We start from the raw sequence: 25295 nt of genomic DNA, 5'->3' as shown, positions 1-25295 counted from the left end.
CTCAAACTTGGGGTATGATGCCCTGAACCTGCAAGAACTGTAACTAGTGCTATATAAATAAAAAAAATATATATATGTATATATATGTATATATATATGTATATATATGTATATATAAATAAACAAAAAAACAAATAAAACACAAACCCAAACCAAACAAAGCCAGCAATGTGTTTGTAGAGAATGGGAGGCTTATGGGAAATCCTGATTAAATTACTGTCACCAAATTAAAGAGGCATGTGGGGCTCAGACAGATCAACTTAATATTAAATCAACTCGCACAGTAGTGATATACCCATGAAAAATATCATAGGTATAAAATAGAAATATACCATATATATAGCATGGAAATATCTCTTAAAAGCAATTTTTTCTTTCTTTCTTTCTTTCTTTTCTTTTTTTTAATTTACCTTTCGAATAAATTGGTTTGAAAGTACAAATCTCCAAATCTCCACTATCTGGGTGAAGCCTCAAAGCCCTTTAAACCAAGGTTCCCTAACACCCTTTCCTCTATTTCTCTCACATTTTCTCTCACCCATAAAACCCATTCACCTTATATAAGCTGAACACTGTGATATACTATCAAAATACATGCTACATCTATCTAGAACAAAGTATAAACATTTCCAGTGTGTGTACTTAAGATTCATTTGCTTGCCAAATGGCTTTGTCTCCTTCCTTGGTTATTGTCAGAAGGAAGCATTTTGATTCCAATGAATAGGTTCCTCAAGCTCAGGTACTGCTGATAATAGGATTTATGACATGCTAAAAAGCAAAAAGTGATCAGAGACCCTTTTTAAAACGCCATCACGCTGCTGACTTAAGGTATGTCTTAGAGGCCAGATGTAAGACCAAATATACACGTGAGCTTACACACGAGCTTTCCTGGGCAACTGTGCTCCCAGACATATGCCAAACTGTCGCTGATTTAAAAGCAAATTTGCAAACACACCTGAGAGCACAGTTTGTAGAGGAGTATTAAAGATTTAAGTATCACTGCTATCTTCAAATAAATGAATGTTTCTCTGTGCAGGGCTATTCCTTTTTTCTACATCTGTTCTATTGGCTAAAAAAGCAAAACAAAGAAGAGTAAGCAAGCTAGCAAATAGCAACAAACCCTCTATTCTTTAAATTGCTCCTAGCCCTGTGCCTCTCACTAACCAGATCCTACTTACAGCCTCTGCTCTGTTGACAGTTGTTTGCTTTGTTTTTGTGGAAGCACTTCAGTACATGACAGATAGAACAAAAAGAAGAAAAGTGAATTCTACAAAGCAGGAACGCGGTGTATAGGATATCTAATGTCCATCTGTATACATACTTAAATAAAACAGAATCACACAAAACTAAAATACACTCTTTATGATCTTTCCCTCTCTCTGCCATGTGTCATTTACGCGTATGAATCCAATGCATCTCAGAGATGATTATCTGGCAGTGTCCTACTAATCTGCTCATCAGCTACAGGACAGACAGGCACATTTTAAACATATCAGCTCCTCTGTGAGTCTGCGTTAAACTGAGAGATAGAAGACAAATACATTAAGCCAGCACAATCCTAAAAGATGATAAAAGCTTTAAGTGATCCAGGAGAGCCCCAGAACCAAAACTGGTGAACTTTAAAACTGCCTCTGCTGAAATGATGAAGCAGAATGTCTAAGTATTTTCTTCTTTTAATTTTTTTTCATATCAATACACAACACGGACACATTCTGTATATTTAACACAACAGTACAGATGGAAAGAATAACAACTGAAACTAATTCATTTTGATTTCTGCTTTACAAATAAGAGAAAGACTTGGTCTTCTCTGAAAGATTTATGAGGCTTCCCACCATAAAGGAGCCTGGATTACAGCTATGCTTACTTTATAAAATGAAATTCTGCCATTATAGGCAAGAGTTCATGGCTGTAATTATTTCAATGCACTTCCCAGTCAATGTGTCTTACACAGCTGAGCCAAACCCTCTCTTACATATGCAGGTCATTTCATAAGAAGTCTAAGAGCTTCAACAACTTTGTGTGACCTTGCATTGAATAACACTGGAAAATTGATTTGGCTCTAGTAATAAAAGACCGTCTGCATTATCTGCATTCTAATTATAATTAATATAACCAGGATAACTGCTGTATTATTTACGATTAGAGCTATGGTGAGCACAGTGTAATAATAATCTGCTACATAATTTTTTATTGATCTGATGGCTTTATTGCAGAAAAAACAAAATGCTACACTGCTGTACTACTAAAATTGCCTTTCTAGACATGTCTGTTTAGAGGAAGAATGTTCTTTTAACATTTCTTTTATCTCATCGAATTCCCATAGATTTTAATATCAGAGAGAGTATGATCCTTGCTTGCATGCTTGCTTTTTTCTTTTTTTTTTCTTTTTTTTTTTTTCTTGGCAAAAGAAAGACAAAATGGACTGATTAATGCACCCACATTTTCCATTGTTCGTTTCCTGGGAATCATTCATTCCTTGCAATTCTTTAGCAATTGCAACACATCTCATTAACAGAATTGGGCTGTACCCCACAAATTTACAGCTCTCTCTGTTTCCATAGAAAATATTATTCTTAAAAACAAAACCAAAAACTCTTGAAAAATAATTCAAACTTAACAAAATAAATTTAGTTTCTTTTTCAATATACTTAGCAGTCTAAATCAATGCCTAATCTCACATTTCAATTCTTTTTCCTAAATTCTGGTGAAACTGAAGCATTTTGACAAGAATTAAATATCTTGTGAGAAAACTCAAGGCAGCATTTCTAAGAAGACTAAAAAAAGTCTGAAAATGAAGGGATTTTGCAATTTCAATATTAATTTCAGAAACTAGATGGGAAAAAATAAGCCTATGCTTTTCCAGAAAGGAATTACAATGCTGCAAACTCTCTAATGCCAAAATAAAATTTAATGTAAAGTAATAATAGGATACTACCTTTGTCTTCTGATCTTTGCTTGCTCAGCAGTGAAATAATGAATAACTTGGATAGATGAGCTCATTATTAGACTTTATAGTTAATATTTACAAGGATTAATCTTGAGAGTTTATTCTTAGAAATTGTTTCCAACTGCATCAAGACAATATCAGAAATTAATTATAAAGTAAGATAGAACTAATAGCTATCATATATTTATAGGAAATTTATAGATACTCATGATTACGTATTACATTATTAATAATAGGTGAGCCGATGTTATCATCTGTGAAAGAAAGATAAATTCTCACTTTCTTATTCTTTCCATGCATGTTTTCATCTCTGAAGTCTGTGCTTCTGGGTAATGTTTTCATGTTTTCTAACAGCTTCTATACTCTTCCCATATAGAACTGTTTGCATTTAAGCCTTGCTGATTCCTACCTAATTATGTTATCTTAATGTATTATTTCATTCTAATTTTTTAGAAAGAAAAACTACCAAAATTCTTGCAGCTGTACAGGTATTCAGCTCTCATTTGTGCTGCTCTCAAGAGTTTTGTTTGTTTGTTTGTTTGTTTTCCACCAAAGCACAAGCTTGAAATAATTTGAAATAACACCATTACTAAATCATCCCCCCAGCGCAAGGTTCAAAGAGAATACTTATTTTCCTCCCTAGTATCATCTATGACGTCCCCATTCACTGGTCCATGCAGTACCCCCTTCATCTGCTCTTTGATGTCACACTTCTGACATTAGCCTAACCTTATGAAGGGTAACTCCTTACCATTGCTCACCAGGAACCGTCCCTCCAACCTGCTACTGACAAGGCTATTCTCTCTCATTCAGTCAGGCCCACAACTGTTGCCATTTTTTACTCTTCTAATTGCTCAATGTCCAGTAAGTCACAAAACACAAGCCTCCCTCCCACAGTACTGTGTACAGAACCAGTATCTTCACTGTGAGTGCTAGATGTGATGTTCAGAAGACCACCTTACCTAACATCAAAGATCAAGCAGCAAAGTACCCCAACATTTTAAGGTATAGATGTGATTGTCATCTCTGGTTACAAACCACTTATATGTGAAGCAATGAATGCTAAAATATTACTGGAACTTGTTACTGAATTAAAAAAAAAAAAAAGGATTAAGATCCAATGTCAGTGTTGGTCTGTATATCTCTGTGAAGGCTAGATACGTGTGCTTCATTGAAATATTCTATTTTATTGTGATCGAAGCACAAAATGAAATATATAGGTGCTCTACAGAGTGCTTCAGTTTTCTATATGAGGACTTCTTGTAGAGTAATGCTCTGTTATATTTCAGTTTCCTAAGAAGACAAACATGCAATCATAAACACATTTACACTTCTGTGAGAGGAACAAAGATGGCCAGTACCATGGTACTCAGAAAATCCCTTGTTCCCTGATCTTATTCGTTTTTCTGCTGTGAAATGGCAAAATTATGACATTTACAAATTGGATGCTAAGAAGGATAGAGGTCACATTTACGTCTAGATGTTTGTCATAGTCTACCATTTGGACTCAATGTGGAACTGTGGAACTGTGATTGAGCAATTGTTTTTCATGAATTTGGGTGGATGAGATAATGGATGTGCTCTCTATCTTGGTATCTGGGATCATTCCAGAGGACCTGCTAGAATAATTACTTTTGTTCTATTTTATTCTACATACACCAACATTTCTGGAAATGTATGAATACATCCTTCACAGAGAACATTCAGTGATTTTTGCTTGGAACGGCTCTGTGGAGAAGGCAAGAAAAGTATCTCATGCCTATTTTTCTTATAAGCAAACAAAACTGTCTTATGTCTTGAGAATGGAGAGATGCCAAAATTCCTTCTTTCTTCATGCAATGTTCAGCTGATTGCAGTGGGATTTGTTTTTGAATGTCCTAAAGACTTTTTTTGTTGTTGTTATTATGTAATACCAAAAATGGAATTATTGAATTATTTATTTTTATTATGTGTTGTCATGACCTATTATAAATCGAGGCTGGGCTTTTCATGACATCTCAATTATTTCTATGTTCAGTGAATCCATTTTGAAGACAAAACAGTTCTGTAAACTCATCCTGGCTCCAAAAGTCAAGCTGAGTTCTTTCTATATCACTCATCACCAACAAGAGTGTTTCTGAGGACCAAATTAGGTCTTTTTTTAATGACAGCTGTTGAAGGCATTCAATGCCCTCAGTAGGTTTGTACTGATATAGAATGGCTTGGCATTTATTAAACCATTCTGATGAGGACATGTATGAGTAAAATCCAGTTCATAATCTCTTAGTTGTATTGAACCCTGTTGTACCAAAAGAAATGAAAGAGAGTAAACTTTTTTTTCCTCTTCAAAGCCTACAGATTTAATTTTGAATGAGGACCATAAGCATATCTATTGATCTGATAGATATTATCACTAAAGTTGTTCTTCTGGGCAGAGTCATATATTAAACCTGCGAGAGTATCACAAAACATATGTTATCCTTAAATTTGCTAAATGAAGGACAAATGCATTATTTTGGTTACAGTAGCCCCACCTAATTAAAGTTTCCCAACAGCTTAGAATTTCTTATATTTCTGCCTACTTCTTAAACATTACTTTTGAGGTTAAAGCTTTACATAAATAACAATAAAATTTGGGAAACACCTTTTGGGGGGGGGAGGGCGGATTTTGGGATCATGGGAGAAATTCAATAAATTGAAAGGTTATCACCAGTAAAAATGTCTAACTGTATTTTTAATAAGTCTGCAAAAAATCAGCTGGCAACTTAACTGAAACCAGTTAAACTCATAAATGTTTAGTCCACAGTCAATAGTGATGATTTTGGTTGACTATAGATGAAATACTAGAGTAGAAAGATAAGCAGATACTGAAAAAAATATATCATCTAAGAATCATCTAACCATATCTGCTAATGTTATGTTTTCAAACTGTTTACCTAAGAAAACCCTGGGCTTTTAGCTTATTTAACCACAAACTGTTCACTTTTAAAACATTGCTTCAAATTTTGCTACAACCTTGTAAAATAGGCATTTCATTTCTCCCCGTGCAGATAGACAAAGGGATGTCACTGTCAGGCTGTAACAGGGATATATTCTATGTGTTGTAAGAGAGTTATACTGCAAAATCCTTCAAAACAGTCATTGTTATCAACAAAAGTTGAGGACGCATCTCCATCCATGCAGGCCCTCCCACCTCAGTTTTTAATCTGAAGGCTGTGCTTCATTGGCTATTATTGCTCAGACTATTCACTAACATTAAAGATGAGACATTTCTGTATTTTCTACGTTGACTAGAGACCATGCGAAAACAAAATCATTGTGATGAAACTTAGCCTACAGAAAAATGTTTCTGGACAACAGCAGCCACAGCAAGGTAAGAACACCTATTACCTCCTGTGACCCCTTCACTTTGCTGATAGCTGAACTTCAAAGCCTACTTTTGGACAAGTTAAAATACTAATGTGATTAATAACAGGGATTTAATTTTTTACACCAAACTACACAACGAAATTAAATTACAGTCGTCGTCGTGTCATTCTCTCCCCCCCCCGCCCCATCAAGCTAATGCACTATAAAGGTTGCAGTTACAAATCACAGATCTGTTCATGGATATTTCATGAGCCCAAAAAAGGCTAAATTTGTTAGATAAATTATTCATTGTGAATTATTTGCTCAGCTATATACTTTGCATGTGCACTGTATTTATAAATTTAGCAGGGATTCTGGTGGTACCTCGGGAAGAAGCACAGTGTAAATTCCTTATATTCCGCTGCAGTGTTCAATTTGTCTCACCGTATGTGTTCCGCCCTCCCACACACTCGCTGGTTACCCAGGCTTTCCACACCATTATGAAATCCACCCCCCGCTCTCAGCCCACAGGTAGGCCGGACTCGCAGCTAGTTACGGTTAACACCTCCCCCCCTGCGGTGGGTGTTAAAGCCACCATATCTGCACAAGGAAAGGGGTGCTGTCAAGTTATTAGAGAAGCTTTGGGTTAAACTTGCCGTTGGTTTGACATGCCCAAAGCCAGATGATTCTGGGCAGCAGCAGGGCAGGCGAGCAAAAGCAGGGTGGAGAGTCAGGCAAAGGCCTTCTGGCTCAGCTCTGGTCACCCCACAGCCTCTCTTGAGGTGAAAACCTCACCTGGATGTACATCACACCCCACCACTCCTTACAGCATTTTATGGAAAAGGTAATGTGTTAGTCTTCTTGATTCTGATGAAGCAAAATTAGAAATTTCATGTTAAGGTATCAGAGGAAACCTGAAAACTCTCACTGACCAACCTTGAATTTCTTCCCATTAGGGACTCCAGAGAAAGTGGGAAAATCTCTCTGAGCAAATACGCCAATGTGAGCATTAAATGAGAAAACAAACAAACCTATTTATGTTGTATACCAGGTTAAATCTCCTTGGAAGATATTTAAATCTTCCAAGAAAACAAGTGAAACAGTATCAGTATCTTTTTACAGGTGAAAAGTCAAATATGGTAGAACACAGAATTGTATGCTATTAACAAGAACAGAAATTTTAATGAAAAATGAACAGTGATTTTAGAGACAGCTAAACAATTTTTATTTTAGCAGTGATACAGAGCAGGGAGATGACTTGCCAGTATATTGACTGAACACTTTTATCCTTTCGGCTGCTTAACTTCTAGCAGAAGTAACTTGAACAGGACTACAGTTTAATACACTACGGCTTACACAGAAGGTATTATTTTCTCTTTGACAGGGTCCAGTGCTATTTTTACGCTGTTTGATAGAGAGCCGCTGTTAGGCCTCAGGGAAGGAATAGCGATTCTTTAAGTAGGGCTTGCCTAACAGCAGCATCCTCCCTCCTGCCACTTTATCCACCTACAATATAAGAAGCGCTTGACTCTCCTTTTGCTTTAAAAAACACACATCGTTAACTATCTCTTTGGTAATCCGCCTAACAAACCCCAGCTTGTTTGTCCGGGATGCCTAACTCCGACACCAGCCACTCTGTTTGTTCGTCCCTTCCTCCCCACTCCAGCGCCCAGCCTCCCTGCCTCCTCAATCACATGTGTTGTTTCTCATTTAAATGAACAGTTGGATTCTTTTATTTCTTACAAGTGCTGGATTCGCCTTATCGCCCTCATTCCTTTGGGGGTTGCCAATTGGTTTTATCCACGGATGTATCATTTCTCATGCTTCCCTTTTTTCTTACAAAGAGAAAGAACCACTTCGTCAACAAGCCTCTCTGGAGTGGAAGATTAAAAACCTAGACATCACCTACCTTGCAGCGCTACTCCCAACTGGGTTGTGTAAAACTCAATTAAACTTGTCCCCATTGAATACTGCATTACAGTACATTAAACAGAAAATTCTTCAAGCGTGATGACAAAGCTTGAAACCTTGCCTCAAAGCTGTTCCTTGTAGCTTTCTTTAACATTTCAGTCTTTATGGTGCAAGTCTCCCGTTGACACAACTTTAGTCCAGCTATGAAAAATCACAGAGCCCCACAGGGATTAAAAGAGAAAGAGGAGGGGAAAAAAAAAAAAAAAGGAAAAAAAAAGAAAACCCTGTCAAAGCTGGTCTTGGCACTTTCCTTAGTGCATCTACTGAAGCTATATCACCATCAGACAAACCTGAGAAGTATTAGAGAGAACTCTGAAAATTTGACAATTTAGAGTAACACTACATTCACTCTGTTCAGTTGCCTTTATGCAGTTGCCTTTCTCCAAGAAAAGCAGGTATTCACAATCTTTCCCAATTTGAAATGTTACATAACAGGTTAAGATTGGACCAAGACACGAATTAGAAAAGGGTACAATTTTAAAAAATGGTGTCAAGCCAAGATTTAAAACCTCTTCCCAAATCCAAATGCCGGTGCTTTCTGTGGAAGTACAAATTAATATCCAGATATAGAGCTATACCTCATTTTGATGTAAATGAAATACCAGAACTGGCTGGTAATATTTTAAGTATTAGTTTCTTCTGTCTGAGAGCCAACATTAAATTTACTTGAATTTGTTTCTACCTGATGGTAAACTCTCTCTCCAACTAATGACCAGAGTGTTTTCAAATTCACAGCATCTGAAAATGAATTGTCCATGGGATAAAAAAGTATTTTACAATAAAATCTCCCGAAGGAAGAGTCATGCATAGAGAAAAATGGAAAAAGAGTGCACCAACTACATTCAGAAAAATTCCCACTTTTCTTACACAAACCTAATGAGATACAGCCGTGCTACATGTCAGCACCTCCAACTCCAAGTATATACAACAGTTATCAAAAGCCTGGCTGACTGAGTAGTTACATTTCAACAATACATCAATATACTTCCAAATAATCCTTTATTCTCTTTGACTCCTTATAGTGATAGATGTAGAGACACGCTGAGCATCCAAATCTTTCCTGAATAATAAGGCTTGAAATGTTTGCTACTTACCTTGTGCCTTAAAAGGATACATACTGTTACTGCATGCTACAAAGCATTTAAAAACATTGCCACTCAAGAAAACTCTCCTGCATTTCAGCCATGAATGCCATAAATCATACATTCACTATTTGGGCTCCTCAAACATGAGGAGTAATATAGAATACTTTCTTTTTTTTTTTTTTTGTATGTGATTAGTTTAACTTACATGAAATATTCTGAGAAGGTGATACAAAAATAAAATAAAAATTGAAAATGCAATATACACTATTGCTGTTGGTCTGTAATTTATCAGTCCACCTGTGTCATCAAGTGCTAGACTATCAGATGCAGACCACTCCATAAACTCCAAAAAAGAGACAATTATGCATCTTATTTTCAAAAGGGAACAAAGGCAAATGTAATTAAGCAACCCACATATTATCAAAATGTTAGGATTCAATTACTTCTGGCAGTCCTTTTCATCTCCTGAACTCTACGTAAAGTCCTGCACTGCTTCTCTCTGGTGTTTTAGTTTACCAAACAGCCCCACTGGTAATGCAATAATTAGAACCTACGATGAAGAGATGGAAGAGGACTTGTAAGTCCCTGCTGATGACTTACCCTGTCTTGTGGCAATTTTATCCCATCTATCAAGGGCAGGGTTAAGCATCTTTTGTTGCTTATAATTCTTATATGTTATACATACAGGAAAGGACTACTCAGAGACTCAGTTCAGCCTTTTTTGGACATTTCCTCTATGAAAGAAAAAAAAAGGAATGAGAAAAATTATGGGATGGCTCTTTATTCCACTTTATTGGTTTTGTACCAGTAGATGCCAATGAAAATAACTGACTATGATACCAAATATATATATATGTAAAATTAATAATAATAATAAAAAATGCAACAACCAAATCCTATATACTGAAAATATTTAAAGTACCCCCAAACCTAAACAGATATTCCATATGTTAAGGATATAATTTAATGGGTTCGGTGCTATGGAAAAAAATCCTGTTTTCCATAGAAACAATAACTATGTCATGTCAAGATAAAGCAAAATAATATAATAACCCTACAAGAATATTGAGTTTAAAACTCTAGCTTGTCTCTAATAATACCAAAGAAATACAAGATTGCTTCCTAAGTAAAGCAGAATTCTTATTCTTTGGAATAGAGTTTTTTCCCTTTTTCTGTTCTCCATTTACAGTGTTATTCTACAAAACTCTCTAGCTTAACAAATATTAGCACATTTTCATCAGAGGTGCCATATGAAAATAAATAATTGGAAAAGGAACAGCACAATTTTTCATTGTGCTCAGCTGGGCATATGCCTCTACTAGCTAATTTTGAGGGGTAAAGCTAGCTAATTCATTGCAGCATGAATCACAGCCAACCTTGTACCAGGATCTGACAAGTTGTTACTATGTAAAAGTGACACAGATTGATAAATCAGGTGTTTGATTCGTGGCATACAGCTAAAATCTGATAGGACCACTTCCAGAACAGAGAATTAGGTTCAGATTTACCATTAAAAAAATGTAGGCTGTTTCTTTTTCTCAGTAACCAACATCATTAGTAATAGTGGATGGAATCTGCCAATTGAAAAAGCAAATTGACCCAAACTTCCTCTACAAAGAAAGAAGGTAAAGAAACTACATAAAAATAGAGACTGCTTCTGAATATTAATGGTAGTCTGTCAGGCAAGTGTGCTCAAATGAAACATCAGCTAATGAGCTGCTATTGATTCTTCTGTAATACTAACATCTCAGAGACAAGACAACAGACATGATACAGCCACACAGAACTGACATACAAAAAGAGCACTTCGGATCTTAAGAATTTTCTTCAGTATCTTCAGCTTAAGAGCCAACTCTTTGGTTTCTCACCTACTGATTTAGCAGGAGCTAAAGCAAATGCTTTTGCTAAGGAAAGTACTTATCAATGGGTGCTTTTGCAGACTTCTCTGATGAAGGATCTCAATTATCTCTGAACAATTAGACTTCTGAGTATTCATCTATTCACATGTTTAGACTTTGCAATAAGTACCAACACAACAAAAATCCAAGTGCTAATGCTAGGATCATGCTTTGCTTTGCTGAACATGTACATATGTTCTTAAAAGGAAGAAGGTTCATCACTTTTTTGGAATCTTCTAGCTGAATGTATTACAAATTTTTTAGATCTGGCATTAGTTTTTCTCCTTAATGTCACTTAAGAGTATTTATATAAAGGACAGGGATAGTATTTTGGAAAGAATACCAATTGTTATTAAACCATGGATCTGTTTTTTTTTTTTTTTTTTTTTTTAGAACAGATCTGCCAGAAAGAGTCAAGTTGCTCAATTTCCAAAGTTAATCCATTTGTTATATGTCCTATAATTAAGTTCAAACCAAAGAAACAATGCAAAATGTTGTTTCTTTTGCACACGTTTCTGTAGGACAACAAATAAGGAATTGTAGGAAGTGCATCAGATAGACAGAGCAGTACCACACATGGGAGCAGATGATCATATTGTGGCAAGCCAGAAAATTGTCATGTTTCACGTGTTATGGTCCAGTGGACATAATTGAGAAATAGCTTGCATGTACAAAACCAGTATTCTCTCCTTGACTCACTGCAAAGCTTATGACATTCCAGGATTTACAAAGAAAACACATGGAAAGAGAAAGAACTGTATTTACAGAGCTGACCTCAGCAGATCTTCTGAGATAGTGCAAAGGGTTGAGAGTGTCTTCCAAGAAAGCAGCAAAAACTGTTCATTCTTTAAACTATTATTAAAATTTCAACTTTTCCCCTAATTTATCTAGTTAAAAACAAATAAAATGCATAATACTTTGCATCACAAACAGCTTCCTTAGTAAATTGCTGCTGGAGCACTCACCCATGAAAGACGGGACAGGGTTCTGAACATATAACCAACTCTTATTTAGCCCTAATTAATTTCTATTTTAGGAGGGAAAGGAAGATAAAAGTCTTGAAGTCATACTTCAGGCTACACTTTCCACCAAAGTAAGCCACTGAAAAATATCATTGTTTGTGATTTTATACTTCATTTGCTCCAACGATAAATATAATTTAATTGAACCTTAATCATAAAACTGGCTTAGCCTTAGCAATCTGTCAGTCTTATTTTAAGTTTTCATTTAATTGTTACTTGAAAATGCATTTAAACCTCTCATAATTTAAATCCATTAAAATGCACGTGCAGCCACCATAAAAGCAAGCCTGTTCCCATTTAAAAGAACAGTTTATTAATAGAAGATGCACAGCGATCACTGCATGCCAGCGTCCCATTTCCTAGTGTAGAACAGTTCCTTATAATCTCATACTTCAAGTTCAATTGCCCATCTTACAGTAAAAGCGAACTTTTTGGCTGGCCAAAGGCACAGTTGTCTCCCCTATATCTCAGACACTTCTGTTCCTATGTTTCTGAACATTTGTTTCAGCTAGCAGATGAACCACAATACCTCACTGTGGTTTCAGAAACTAACAGTGTGTACTGTTAGTACACACAGTCAATTCCTGTTAGCACACCGATCCTTGGTTTTCTCAAGAGTGTCTTTCATTTGTTCAGATTTTGAATAATTTGTGCGCTATTCTTACTGTACAATGGGATGTTTCTACCACATTATTTTTATATATTCAATTGAAAAAGCAAATTTCCATTTTTTTTATGTGTATCTATATCATCACTGTTATAAGGAATATTCCAATCACCAAAATAATGTTATACAGAACAGTATGTATTACCTGTGTACTTCTGTTTTTTAAATAAGAAGTTACAACTGTTATAAAGCTGTCCGATTGTTTGAATATACCTGTGTTCTAGTGTCTAATACACTCTAAGTTTTCAATATTCTTTTTACACTGATTTTCACACCCTAAAATTTATGTTTTTCCATGTCATCTCTTGTGTTCATCACTTTACTGCAAAACCAGTGCTCTCCTGTAATTTGTAAAACTAAGACTAGCACTTTTCCTGAGTGCTTAACGTTAGCTATCACTTACTACCTCTGTCTTCTACACTTCTTTTCAAATTCATAATATTTCCTCTCAAAGATCATTAACCTGTGAAGGTGTAATTATTCAGAATAGCTAGAGACTCCTATGCAGTACACATAGTAGTTCTAGAAATTTCAGAACCTTCTGTGGCTCGAGTGAAACACTTTAACTAAGGCCTGAGTCATTTATATATATGTAAGTGTATATATATACATATATATGTTATATATACATGTATATGCATGCATGTACTGTAATATTATCACAGGAAATTTTACAGGTAATTTCTGCTCCAACAGTAAGCCTTGGTTCTGCAGGCCACCAACCAATTAAGTAATGTGTATCACCAGGCAGTCACAGAAAACCTCTAGTAAATCTGCTTCAGCATCACACCTGACTTCAACTATCACCATTCTGGCACACTCTAGCACGTATTTCTGTTTGTCAGCATCACATTGCCCCCCATGCCGTGATGGTATGAAACTGACACAAGAAAGAAAAACTCAAATCTAGAACAGCTTTTCTATTTATTTTTCTGTTCTTCTTGTAACACAGAAAGTAATTATGTGAGAAAGCTACAAAGTTTTCTGTGTCTGCAGTAACAGGGTTCATTCCTTAAACATTATATACACACTGAAGCAGGCTGCAACTTCTCCATACTTTCTTCAGTTCTCTTCAGAGGAGACTAAGATGGTGGGAAGTCTGAGGTGTGCCAAAGCAGAAGAGCAGATGCAAAGCAGTGGGAGCATCCTGCCTCATTTACAAGGGGGGGCTGTAACAGAGGTCCCCCACATTTTGCACCATGCTGGAGTTCTTTCCCTATCCTCTACCCTCTCTCCTTGATTTTACTACACATATATCATAATCTGACCCAAATACCAGGGTGAAATTGCCATTATATTAGGAAAAAAGCACGTGAGTGAGGTGCACTGATGCCCCAGAATCACAGTGCCCCATGGTGAAGTCCTGCTTCTTGTGGCCTCTGCCTGCAGCAGGGAGCAGTGCTGGAATACAGTGGGAGAAAGAGGGAAATGCTGACAATGCTGTTTGGATAAGTGAGTGCACAGATTGATCCCCAGGATCAATAGAGAGGTCAGGATTCAGTCACATAAGATCTCTGACTACAGCTCTTGGGTAATTTCTGGAAGACAATGGAGGGAGACGTACCTAGGAATGTGACATAGGGTTGATCACAATTTCCGTTTAAGGAAACCTGCACAACAGAAGAGCCTTTTCAATTGCTTCCAGTTCTGAATCCATTATTTCTGAGCATAAAACATATCTCAGTGTCCTTGGTGTTGCAACAAGAGCTATCCATTTCTTTCAACATACACATTGTCTCTGTACTACTCTAATGTCAAGAAGTCTCTTTAGGCTCCTAAATTAACAATGAGGAAAAAAATGAGCACAAGTTGCTTTTACAAGTAAAACAGATTCTAAGTATTTTCAACAAACAAACTAGGTGAGATCCAATACATGGTCATGATGTTTGAGATGTGAGAAATGCTAGCAGTGCTGTTGCCTCTGTAAGCAAGCACAGCAAACACCTGCCAGAGTCTCCTGAGTAACAAGAATATGAGCTTAGGGACCTACCAATAAATCACAGTCTTGCAGCTCAATTAAGTGGCCAAGAGACACTTGAATTCCTTCCTTTGTGTCCTAATCACAGCCTTGCTTGTAAGCAGCTAGAGACAAAGTACATCCAACGTGATTTTAGGATTGCGTTCTGAGCAGTTCAATTCTACAGCCAGCATGGGTACATCGCGGCTGCACTTCACACAGATCTGGAAGCTTAGTGCCTGGAGTGGTATGGAAAAGTCGTCCCGTAATTGTTACCATCAGGCTTAATACATTGAGAGCTAAAGGGCACAAAAACCTCAGCTCAAACTGTAAGTTACACACAGAGCCATCTGTAACAGAGGAAGGATGTATTTCTAGATGCTTTTAGCTTTTGTTTTCACATGGCACACCTGCCACTGTTAGTGTGTATTGTACCACAAATGCACTGTAGGAATGTTTGACAGGCTGCAGATAAATCCAGACCTGTTTCCTTCCATATAGACATTTTACGCTCAGCACCAATGGAGCTGCCTGAAAAGAATGACCAAGGTTTGATTTTAGGCTTCTAGGTCAATGTTTCACCTTGACAACAGCTCTTTCATTTCAGGCAGTAACATTTGCCAGGATCCCTAAGGTGTTTTCATTTTTGTCAAGAAGTGGGGAAAAAAAAAAAAAAAAAAAAAAAAAAAAGGCAGTATGAAAAAATGATAAATCTTAATTCACAAGCTGCAGGACTATCTCTGTGTCTCCAGCACAAAACTTCAAATCCAATCCGGGACCTGGATGTGTATTAGAAGTCTGCAGATTTAAACCTTGTCCACCATGATCAAACTGGATTTATGGAGCATCATAACTCTCCAGACACCATCCAGCAGCTTATTAATTTAATAGACTCCTGTCCATTCCATGATGTTCCTGCCCTGACAGTCTCTCAAGATAAGGCGAAAGCCTTTTGACAGGACAGAGTGCATATATATTTTCTTCTGTTTTCTCATGGATGGGATTGTCGACAACTTGAAATGTGTGGCTCAGCAAATCTGGGGGCTTTTTTTCCTTCCCTTTTTCTTTGCAGGGAAGATGACAGAGGTAACACTACCGTGAGCTGCAGGGGTCATGAGGCTTGTAGTTCACTGCAGTCCTCAATATTTATTTACAATAATGGATTGAAAAAATTTAATTAAAATGAAAATAAAACAAATCTAGCATTTATCTTATATCCTGAAAATAATGACAACATTTTTCTTAAAATAATTTCTAAATTACTGATTCTACTGCAATCGACTTAGAAAAATGAGGGCAAATACATGTCCTGAAAAAAAATAATTATATTTCTGCATCATGCTTGTATTTATTTTAGCCAGCAGGCCTGAATAGTTGAAGCAATATTTCTTTTCACAAGGTTCCAGTGTGAAGTACAGACGGGTTTCTCTTCCATCCCTAACATGTTCTCATAGGTGAGTGTTAGACTTAGTTTACAGGTTCTTACACCTTCAGTCCAAAATATGTCAAAATATTCTCTGACTCTTGTCAATGTTCTGCCTATTTCCTTGTCTCCACAGGTGAAAAGGAATTCAAACTCTGAAATAAACTACACAATAAGTAACAAGAACACAAGAAACAAAAAAGGACGTGTGTAAATGAAAGTGTATAAATGACAACAACCTAAAACTGTTACTTGCCTGCTATGTGAATGAAACGCACTAATAACGAACAAAAGCATTTTTGTACTGAAAAGGGAAATACAGCCAAGCCCCTGCATTTCCTGTGATCTTTCCTTTATTATCTACATGCTTAGAATTTAGAGGTCATGCAATAATTCAGTATATGCTATTATGTATATACGAATTCAGTAAAGATGCACAAAATTACCTTATTTTTATAGATTACTAAAACCATAAGCAAGACCCTGACTTCTGAACTTCCTAAAGCAGATAATACCCCATTTTGCACAGGTTTGATTTGCATAGGTATGAAATAAAAATAAGGAAAAATTACAGTTCTGCTTTATGAGTTCTTTGAGGCTGGGATCACACCTTCTCTTTTGTCTGACTTAAGTCCACAACACTGTGGCTGTCATCAGCCAGCAATAAATGTCACTAGTCATGGGGACAAAAACTTTTCTTCTTGTGTGGCTAAGGCAGAAAGTAGCAGAACTGATTTGCAATAGTTTTGACTGTGATAGTTTCATTAGGCATCCAGCCTTCTCAACACCCCTGCAAAACAAGTATCAATGAAGCAATCTACTTGCCTAGCAGTCGTGTCTATATGTCTGTACCTATGGGACTTTCTTTCAATGACTGTGAAGGTATATTGCTCTCATAGAGATACTATTTTATGTAAGCATTATACACACAATCATACTTTTCTAGAGAAAAAAAAATATCAATTTTTCAGTGTTGTGGAAAAAGAAATAGAAAACAAGCTCTTCCGTGGACTTTTGATACTAGGACATGTTGCACACATTTTGATTAAAACGCAGTCAGTTGGCACAATGAAAGAACAACAAAATTCTGTAGCACCACCAAAGGCTTCAGCACATCATTCAGCTAATGGAGGCATTCACAGGGACTAGCAATCTTCTGGCAGATACTGCCATTTTCTGACTGTCCACGTGGAACAGACTAAGTAAATTCACAGAATTTGCTTTTAATAATATGCAGAAAAAAGCCCCTTGCAATCTAAAATATGTGCCTCAAGTTAGCCTGTGGCCTATTAAAGAATTTGTTCCCTGACCCAAAACAAAATATACTCATAGTCTCATGCAGCAGTGTCTAAACTCCTTATAATGTTTGACCTGTGTCTCATTAGGATCCCTCACGTTGTATGTCTGTGGAGCAACGTACCATTACATTGCCTTAAGTTGAAAAAAAAAAAAAAAGGTATTTGCTGAGAAAAAAATGGTATCAAGGATCTCAGAGAATAATTAAGAAAAGTAATTCTCTTTCACTAAAGAAAAAAATAAAAATCCTGTTGTAAAAACTGACTTTTCTTATATATTAAAAAAATAGACTGTTTACCTTATATGAACAACATTAATTAAAAATGACCTCCAGTTATTAGTAGTAATTTCATGTAACCTTGCTGCATTCGGATCTTTAAAGCGTGGTACATACATTAGCCGAATAACTCACCCCGGCACTGGTGCAGTAAGCAAGCAGTCCCCTATTTACCGACTTATTTTAAGTCAACAACAGGGCAGGGCATGCACAGGCATCACTGGCAGAGATGGGTGCCCAGCTCCTGCTCTGCCCTCTCCTGTGCTCTGCCTTGCCTCTAGTTTCTTTTTATAAATTAGCTACGTGACACAGTTTTAGTGTGGGCAGCTGTCATTTTAACTAATCTCATCCTGTAAATCCACCCTAGCAGGCTTGCTCTCTATTGTGATTGGAGAATTGACTTTTTTGGGCAGCTTTCAAAAGCAACATCTGTTGGAGCAGGCACCCAGTCCTGAGCTGTGTGGAGAAGCACTCGCCAGAATATTCCTCCCCCTTCTTGATTTTTGTGTTCACCGAAAGAAAATGAAAACGCTCACTTCTTGCCCTTAGGCAACATCCTCCCTCGCCAGGACTTTGTTACAGTCTCTCCGTGAGCCCTGCCTCTGATTTCACTTGCAGGGGGACAGAGGATTTTTATGATATTCGATATCATGTGGCAATACCACTGGGGCAATTAACAGCTCCAGCCCCTGGAATTACTCACTCACATCTCATTTGGGAACCACGCTGGGTTGAGGACATTTTTTTTCTCCTCCCGCATCCTCTCAGTAATAACAAAGGGCATAAACTACTCGGCAAGGCCAGGCAGAGAAGGAAATAACGTCAGTAAATCACTAATATAAATGCAAAAGCAAACACCGCCTAATGTAACACAAAATGACAGGTGGCTCCAGAAGCTGGTGAGCTGCTGTTACTGCTGGGGCTGGTTGGTGGCCATCCCCTCCATCCCATCCCATCCCATCCCATCCCATCCCATCCCATCCCATCCCATCCCATCCCATCCCATCCCATCCCATCCCACCAGCTGTCCCCCAGCACCCATCTGTCTCCCTCTGAACCATGGCTTGAAAAGCTGCCATCTTCTGCCGGTGCCCAGCACAAGGCACAGCCGCCAGCTCCCACCCGAGCTGGAAGCATGCTTGGCGCTGTGCAACGCCACCAACCAGTCCCAGACATATATCCGAGACGTTGGTTTTCCTGCACAGAGTTATCCTGTGGTGCTCTGCAATCAATTACTGTTATACCACCATCATTAATAATTTTCTTAATGAAAATGATTCTGTTGATCTCCGTTGTATTTTAATTATCAGAGTTAAGCATAATTACACTGCAGCTCTGAGCTGGCATGTAGACTCCTTTAGGGCGCAATTTTGTTTTAACACACTGATAATGTAATTTTACATTGTGTCAGTTGTTTAGTTATTATCCAGTCGTACAATTCCACTGTATTCCTGATAACAGATAATAACCTTAGCACCTCCTATATCCTGAAGTCATTTAAAAAGCAATATTGGAATTTCACAACTAGCTAACTTAATCGCCTTATGATTTTATAATTCCCACAGCTAAATATTTGTACAGGCACCCTGTTTTAACAATGCCACTAAACATACAGTATCCATACATTTCACACAAACGGCTCAAATAATATCTATAAAAATGTCTGTTATATGAACATGGTTTTCAGTCTGTGCAACTGCTTTCTTTACACAGTTTCTATTCTTTTTGGTCCAAATTCATTTTTTTAAAATCCCTTTTGTCCCAGTGGAAGGTTTGCAGTTAATACTCCTGCCCCTCCCAGGCTGTTGAGGGGCTCCTGCTTCTGGTTCTAGAGAAGGTCTGGTGCACAGTTCTGTTAAGCATGAATGTTTCTCAAGTGCGTTGCGTTAAGCATACAGTTCCTGCATTAATACTTTCTACAAATGAATCTTCTTGAATTACTGATACTCTGAAGCTTCTTTGTTGTCGTTGTCACTTGTTATTTTAAAGATCAGATTCATAATTCCATGTAAAGTACAGTTCCTAAAATCTGTCTCTAAAATTTGTCGTAGGACATCTCTTAAATTATTGAAATTATTTTTGAAACACAATAGAAGTTTGATATAAATATTAAAACAAAAAGAGCATGTCTTTTAAATTTAATTATAGTTGTAAGTTATCTTGAAAAAGAATAGAATGGGATAATGGCACATGGTATGAGCAGACAGCTTGCATCAGAGCTTGTAAAAAGATGTACTAATGCACTGTTTTTCCCTTTTCTGAATTGTCCTAGTACCACTGTAATGCAGATATAAGAACTACAGATAGAAATAAGTGATCCTAGACTAAATAAATTAATTTGAAATACTGATCACTTATTTCATAGCTATTCATTCTGAAAGTGCTCTGATGCATGGTTTTAAATAACCAGTTTCTCAATCTAAGGATGTATATAGAAGATGAATTGGGATTTCACTGTAACAACACAGCAACATAATCCTACGTATGTACATCATATATATATGCACACATATGCACACATACTTTCAGTGTTTGCTTACCTAGTGAAAATATTATTGAGAGTTTTGATGGCAAATAGGGAGTTACCTGGCCGGTTTAGATTCAGTTTCAATAGGAACTACACAGTAGACTCCTCTTCTGGGACTGAAAATCTCCCTGTGATCATTCTGTATGCAGTTCATGGCTGAGTAAGGTGGCTATAGCCTCTAGTGAACTGGAAGTCAGGCTGACATTCCTATGCTCTTCTGAAAGATCTGGGGAAAATTATGTTCTCAAAGACTTCACTGTATTATTACAGCTAAAAGGAAATAGAGCATGCACTTCAAGTCAACCGATTGACCAGTAACATGTACTTCTAGACAATTCACAAACTTATTTTCCTCTTAGAAATGTGCCAATTTACTCCACTCATCTTATCTTGGGTACAGTGAGAAAAACAGCTCCCAGGTGACCAAATCTTCTACACATACAATTCCACACATTTCTTCAGCTAATTGCTTTCAGAAATAACAATGTATTGCTAAACAAACTAACAAAATTATACACATATAACAACAAAATACCATCGAATTACAACTTCATGCCAGCTGACACCGTTTCATTAGAAGTAATGGCACTGTAGGAGACAGAACACTAATACAAATCAAGGCAATGTAATCTGGAATGATGAGATACAAATTGAAGGAAGAAACATTATTGTATTTATTTATTTTACCATCTTCTATTTGACATTGTTTTGTGATCCAGGCCAATTAATCTTTGTAGTACAAAAATCCCAGCAGGGCTCAAGGCAAGGGTAGGTGAACAGGACAGCCAACTCCAAGTGCAAAGAGATGAACAGAAAGCAGTGAAGGGACAAATTATTTCCCATATAAGTTTAGTCAAGTTGCAGGGTTTTACCATGCATTTATAAATTAGGGTGCATATTTATCCTCATCTATAGTTTTAACAGGCACCTGCATTGTGTGAATCAAGTTGTTGCAGAATTTACCTTGAACACTGTATGATTGTCTCACAGTACCTTGCTAAGCCAGTACTAAAACAACAAGCATTTTCAGTGAGGCAAAATCCAGCATATTTGAGTGAAAAGAACAATGTTTTATTCTATTTAGATTGTACTGAACTGCAGAAAGTTTTTATTATTAAAAAAAAAAAAAGATTCAATCACACGGTACTGAAACTGTCTAATGAATTAGTTAGTGTTTGTAAGGTACTTTGAAGATGAAAAGTCTTACTGGTGTATATATGTGCTCAATATTATAATTACAGAAAGAATATAATACTTGATAAGACATCGTCCTATGGGAATTTGTGGAAGCCGTATTTTGGAGTGAAAGTAATTTCCCATTACATTAAAAAGTTGTTGCAGAAAAGTTTGCCTGTGAACCACATTTATTACTATGAATAGTAAATTGCAGTTCAGTATTAAGGAGAAAAGCTTCCCTATATTAGAGCACTTTGCAACTTCTTTCACTTGGGCAGCAATCAGAAAGCTGTGAAGGAAGGGCAGCTCAACCCTTTTTAGATATGAGCCCAGTTCTCTAGTACTGCAGGTGTTTCAGGTTGCAGAGTGAATGTGTTGGCATTCTGTAATTATAATAGAGAGAATTTACAAGACCCTGGTGTGCAACTCATTTTTAACATGCAAATTCCCTGTTTTCAGCGTTTCAACTTTCAAAGGCTTGTGGCAGTTTAAAAGCAATCCTCTTATAAGTGTATAAATTGCAATGATTATAGGAACAAGTTGTAATTGTTTCTAGCAAGTTTTTAGGAGTCTTTGATGTTATGATTAGTGTTTTGTATGTTAATATATTGATATGGGTGCTTATTTGCCTGGATGCTTGTATGCTGAAATGGTCACTAGGTTGCCTCAGCAAACCAATCTTTGATCTCAGTAGGTCTGTTTGGTTAGAAATAAAACCTAAAAGAAATTAAACAAGAACAGTGCATGTTCTGAAGTATTCACAAAGTGCTGAGATTGGTGATTGAAATACAAGGAAGGAAAGTCATAGTTTTGCAACCTGATCTTCAGCAGGAATGCCAAAAACAGCTATACTAAATAAGTTATTCTTATTCTGTGCATTCAAGTGTTATTTTTAACATACTGTAATGATATCATAACTGCATTTCACAAAGCTTTCACAGTGACTGACCAAACAGCATGGTGCATAGTCCCTCACACAATGGACTGAACTCAAGGCTCTTTGGGTAAAGACAAAAGTCTCTTGAACCAAAGTAGCTGTTCAATGTGGTAGGTTAGACAAAGCATGTCTTGAGGGCCTTGTAAGAACTCATACTGACTTGAGCAAATCTCACATAGACAACTAGCATAAGACAGAAATGATATGCATTCCCATTAGCCAATGCATTACAGTGGAGCATCGTCATGCAGAGGCTGGAATGTCAGAGGTTACAACCCTGAAATCCAGTTCCAGTTATCTTCTATTACCCTGCTGACATGAAGTTTTATCATAGACCAATCAAGTTCAAATTCTCCTTATAAAAGATGATTTCAGTTAGGAGTCTATAATGTAATGTAACATGGAGAAATGCTATCTGGTATGTCCTATAAAATGTTACCGCATTCACCTATTTAAAGTGTATAGATTTTACTGAGGTTTGCCAAGAGGCTCTAGCTCTCAGAGAAATGGGTAGTAAGTCACATCAGCTGACATCCTTCTGTGTTTATAAGCAGTTAGTACACTACAGACACCATGTGGGGTTTTTATATCATTAAAAGAAAAAAAAAAAAGCATAACAAGAACATCGTAGCAAAAACAGAATGAAAACTATTCCACCTAAAGAAAAACAAACTACTCCATTGTCATGTTATGCAACAGGTATATTTTTGCATCAATACCCAGCACAAGAAAGTAGAGCAAAAATCAGCTTGTGTTTACCTTTGCTGTACACAATGCAGTTGTTTTTGTTGTCTTCTACTCCTTGCCAAGTCACATCCAGCAACCACTTGGGGCCAGCAGTCAGTACCATAGGGACCGAAGCCTTTGTCTTCTGTAGGAAGGATGATAACAAACAGATGCCATTTGCTTGCCTTGATTAAGAACTTGAATAATAATAGTAATAATCATTTTATTTGCCAACAACAAAATCTCCAAACCCATAAGCCAAGGTCTTATTCCCCTGCCTCAGGATTTTTTTTTTTTTTTAAGAAGACATAAGCAGTAAGCTTTGGTTCTTTCATTGATTGAATGGTGAAACTGTTATCAAGGATTTTTCCGAATGATATTGGATCAGATCACCAAGATTAAGCAGATCTCTGGTGGCTGTGAATTATAAAGGGAATGCAGATGACTTTCACAGCAAAGAGCCAACTGTTTAGAAGTGAACTTTAGACACATTGTACTTCATTATCAGCAGGATCTCACTATTTCCTGAAACAGACAGGAAAGAATTTAAAGAATCAGTATCCATTTCAAAGATCTGTCCTGGGTAACATTTGTATTATCATAGGAAACAGTTCTGAATGGATAATGGAATTTTTCCCCTTTTGTGAGTTGTTGATGTGTGATTTTACTAACTCTGAAATAATAATAATAATGCTAATGACTCAGTACACTTTGTCTCCAAGAAGACTGTAAAAGAAATTGTATTAATGAATTCAAAGGCACAGAAGTAAAGTATGACATCCATTGCACCTGGAAGGCTTACAGGCAAGGAGATGCACATTTATCAAAACCATCTCCTGTGTATATTTTAGATACCATAATTAGAGACTTTTGTATTTGAGGAGACAAGGCAAAGGGCTCAAACTTCTTTACACTTAGCTCCTTTTGCTAATCAAATGGCAAAAAAAGCTGTGTCTGATCCTGAATTTTTTCTTCAGTAAGTGGCGCTGAAATGCCACTTAGACATTCAGCATTCACAGTTCTTTTTCTCTGTACCAAACGTAAAACCACAAAATAAAGTACAACAATCACCACAAAACTTCTATTTATTTATTTACTTACTTATTTATTTATTTATTTATTTTAATCCAGGATATAATCCTAAGACTTTCCAACCTTTTTAAAGAGATTTGATTATTCTTCATTCCATCAATAATTCCAGTTGGCTAGGTTCTATTGGTGATATGCTGTATGATTAAATGAGTTAAAATTTTTAAGATAAATAAAAGCATTTTTCACATTCCAGATGCATCGGCCATATATATATCATCTGTGACTGTTCTAGAAATCACAGAATCATGCAATTGTAGATGTAGCGAAGTATACGTGTTACCATATAACATGCTATATTCCCATGAAAATAAGACATAATTTAAACTTTTCAGTTACATAAGATAAAATTCATAATATTACATAAGGTTAACTTCATGATCTTATATAATAATATATTTAATATAACACTATATGTCGATATTTTTGAAAAGATCGTGGAAGAAGACAGGTATTGAAAGTCACAGTTTCTCATATTTTTCAGTTGATTTTTGATCTGTTTCTTCACTAATGCTAGTTTATCAAATGTAGTATTTATTGTTTAATTTGCATTCATATTTTTCATTTTTCATACAGATGTTTATGCATAAGACATACTTCTATATCAACTACATGACATTCTCAATCTTTCAGAAGTTTTGGAAGAAAAAGATATGAACGAAGAATGAAATTAGTAAAAAAGAAGGTAAAAGCTAGTACCAACACAACTATCTACTGTAAAAATGCTGAAAACAGAGACATGCTATGTCTCAATTCCTAATATTGCCTTTCACACACAAAACTGCAGAAAGTGTGTTTGCATGTGTGAAGTGTTACCAGAGACATCCCTACCTACTGCGTATGTTGGGAATCTGGATTTAAAACTCTGTTCTAATTGGTCGGGTAAGAAGACTTTTTTTTTTTTTCTTTTCATTAAGTTCATATATAAATTATCAAGAAGCCTGATATTGCCAATTACGAAATCAGTGCA

At 36.5% G+C, this 25295-nt stretch overlaps 1 protein-coding gene across 2 annotated transcripts in view; it reads right to left on the bottom strand.

Annotated features, from left to right (window-relative positions):
• Window positions 1-25295, bottom strand: part of ZFPM2 (zinc finger protein, FOG family member 2) — a 312130-nt gene that overhangs the window by 85062 nt on the left and 201773 nt on the right. For both annotated transcript variants that reach the window (XM_040546682.1, XM_040546683.1), the window contains one exon: window positions 23270-23381. In XM_040546682.1, the coding sequence (XP_040402616.1) occupies window positions 23270-23381 (112 nt within the window). The remainder of the gene's footprint in view (window positions 1-23269; window positions 23382-25295) is intronic.

The sequence above is a fragment of the Cygnus olor genome, chromosome 2, assembly GCF_009769625.2.
Source record: "Cygnus olor isolate bCygOlo1 chromosome 2, bCygOlo1.pri.v2, whole genome shotgun sequence".
Classification (NCBI taxonomy): domain Eukaryota; kingdom Metazoa; phylum Chordata; class Aves; order Anseriformes; family Anatidae; genus Cygnus; species Cygnus olor.
Note: the sequence above shows the minus strand (reverse complement) of the source record. Positions and strands in the feature narration are given on the sequence as shown.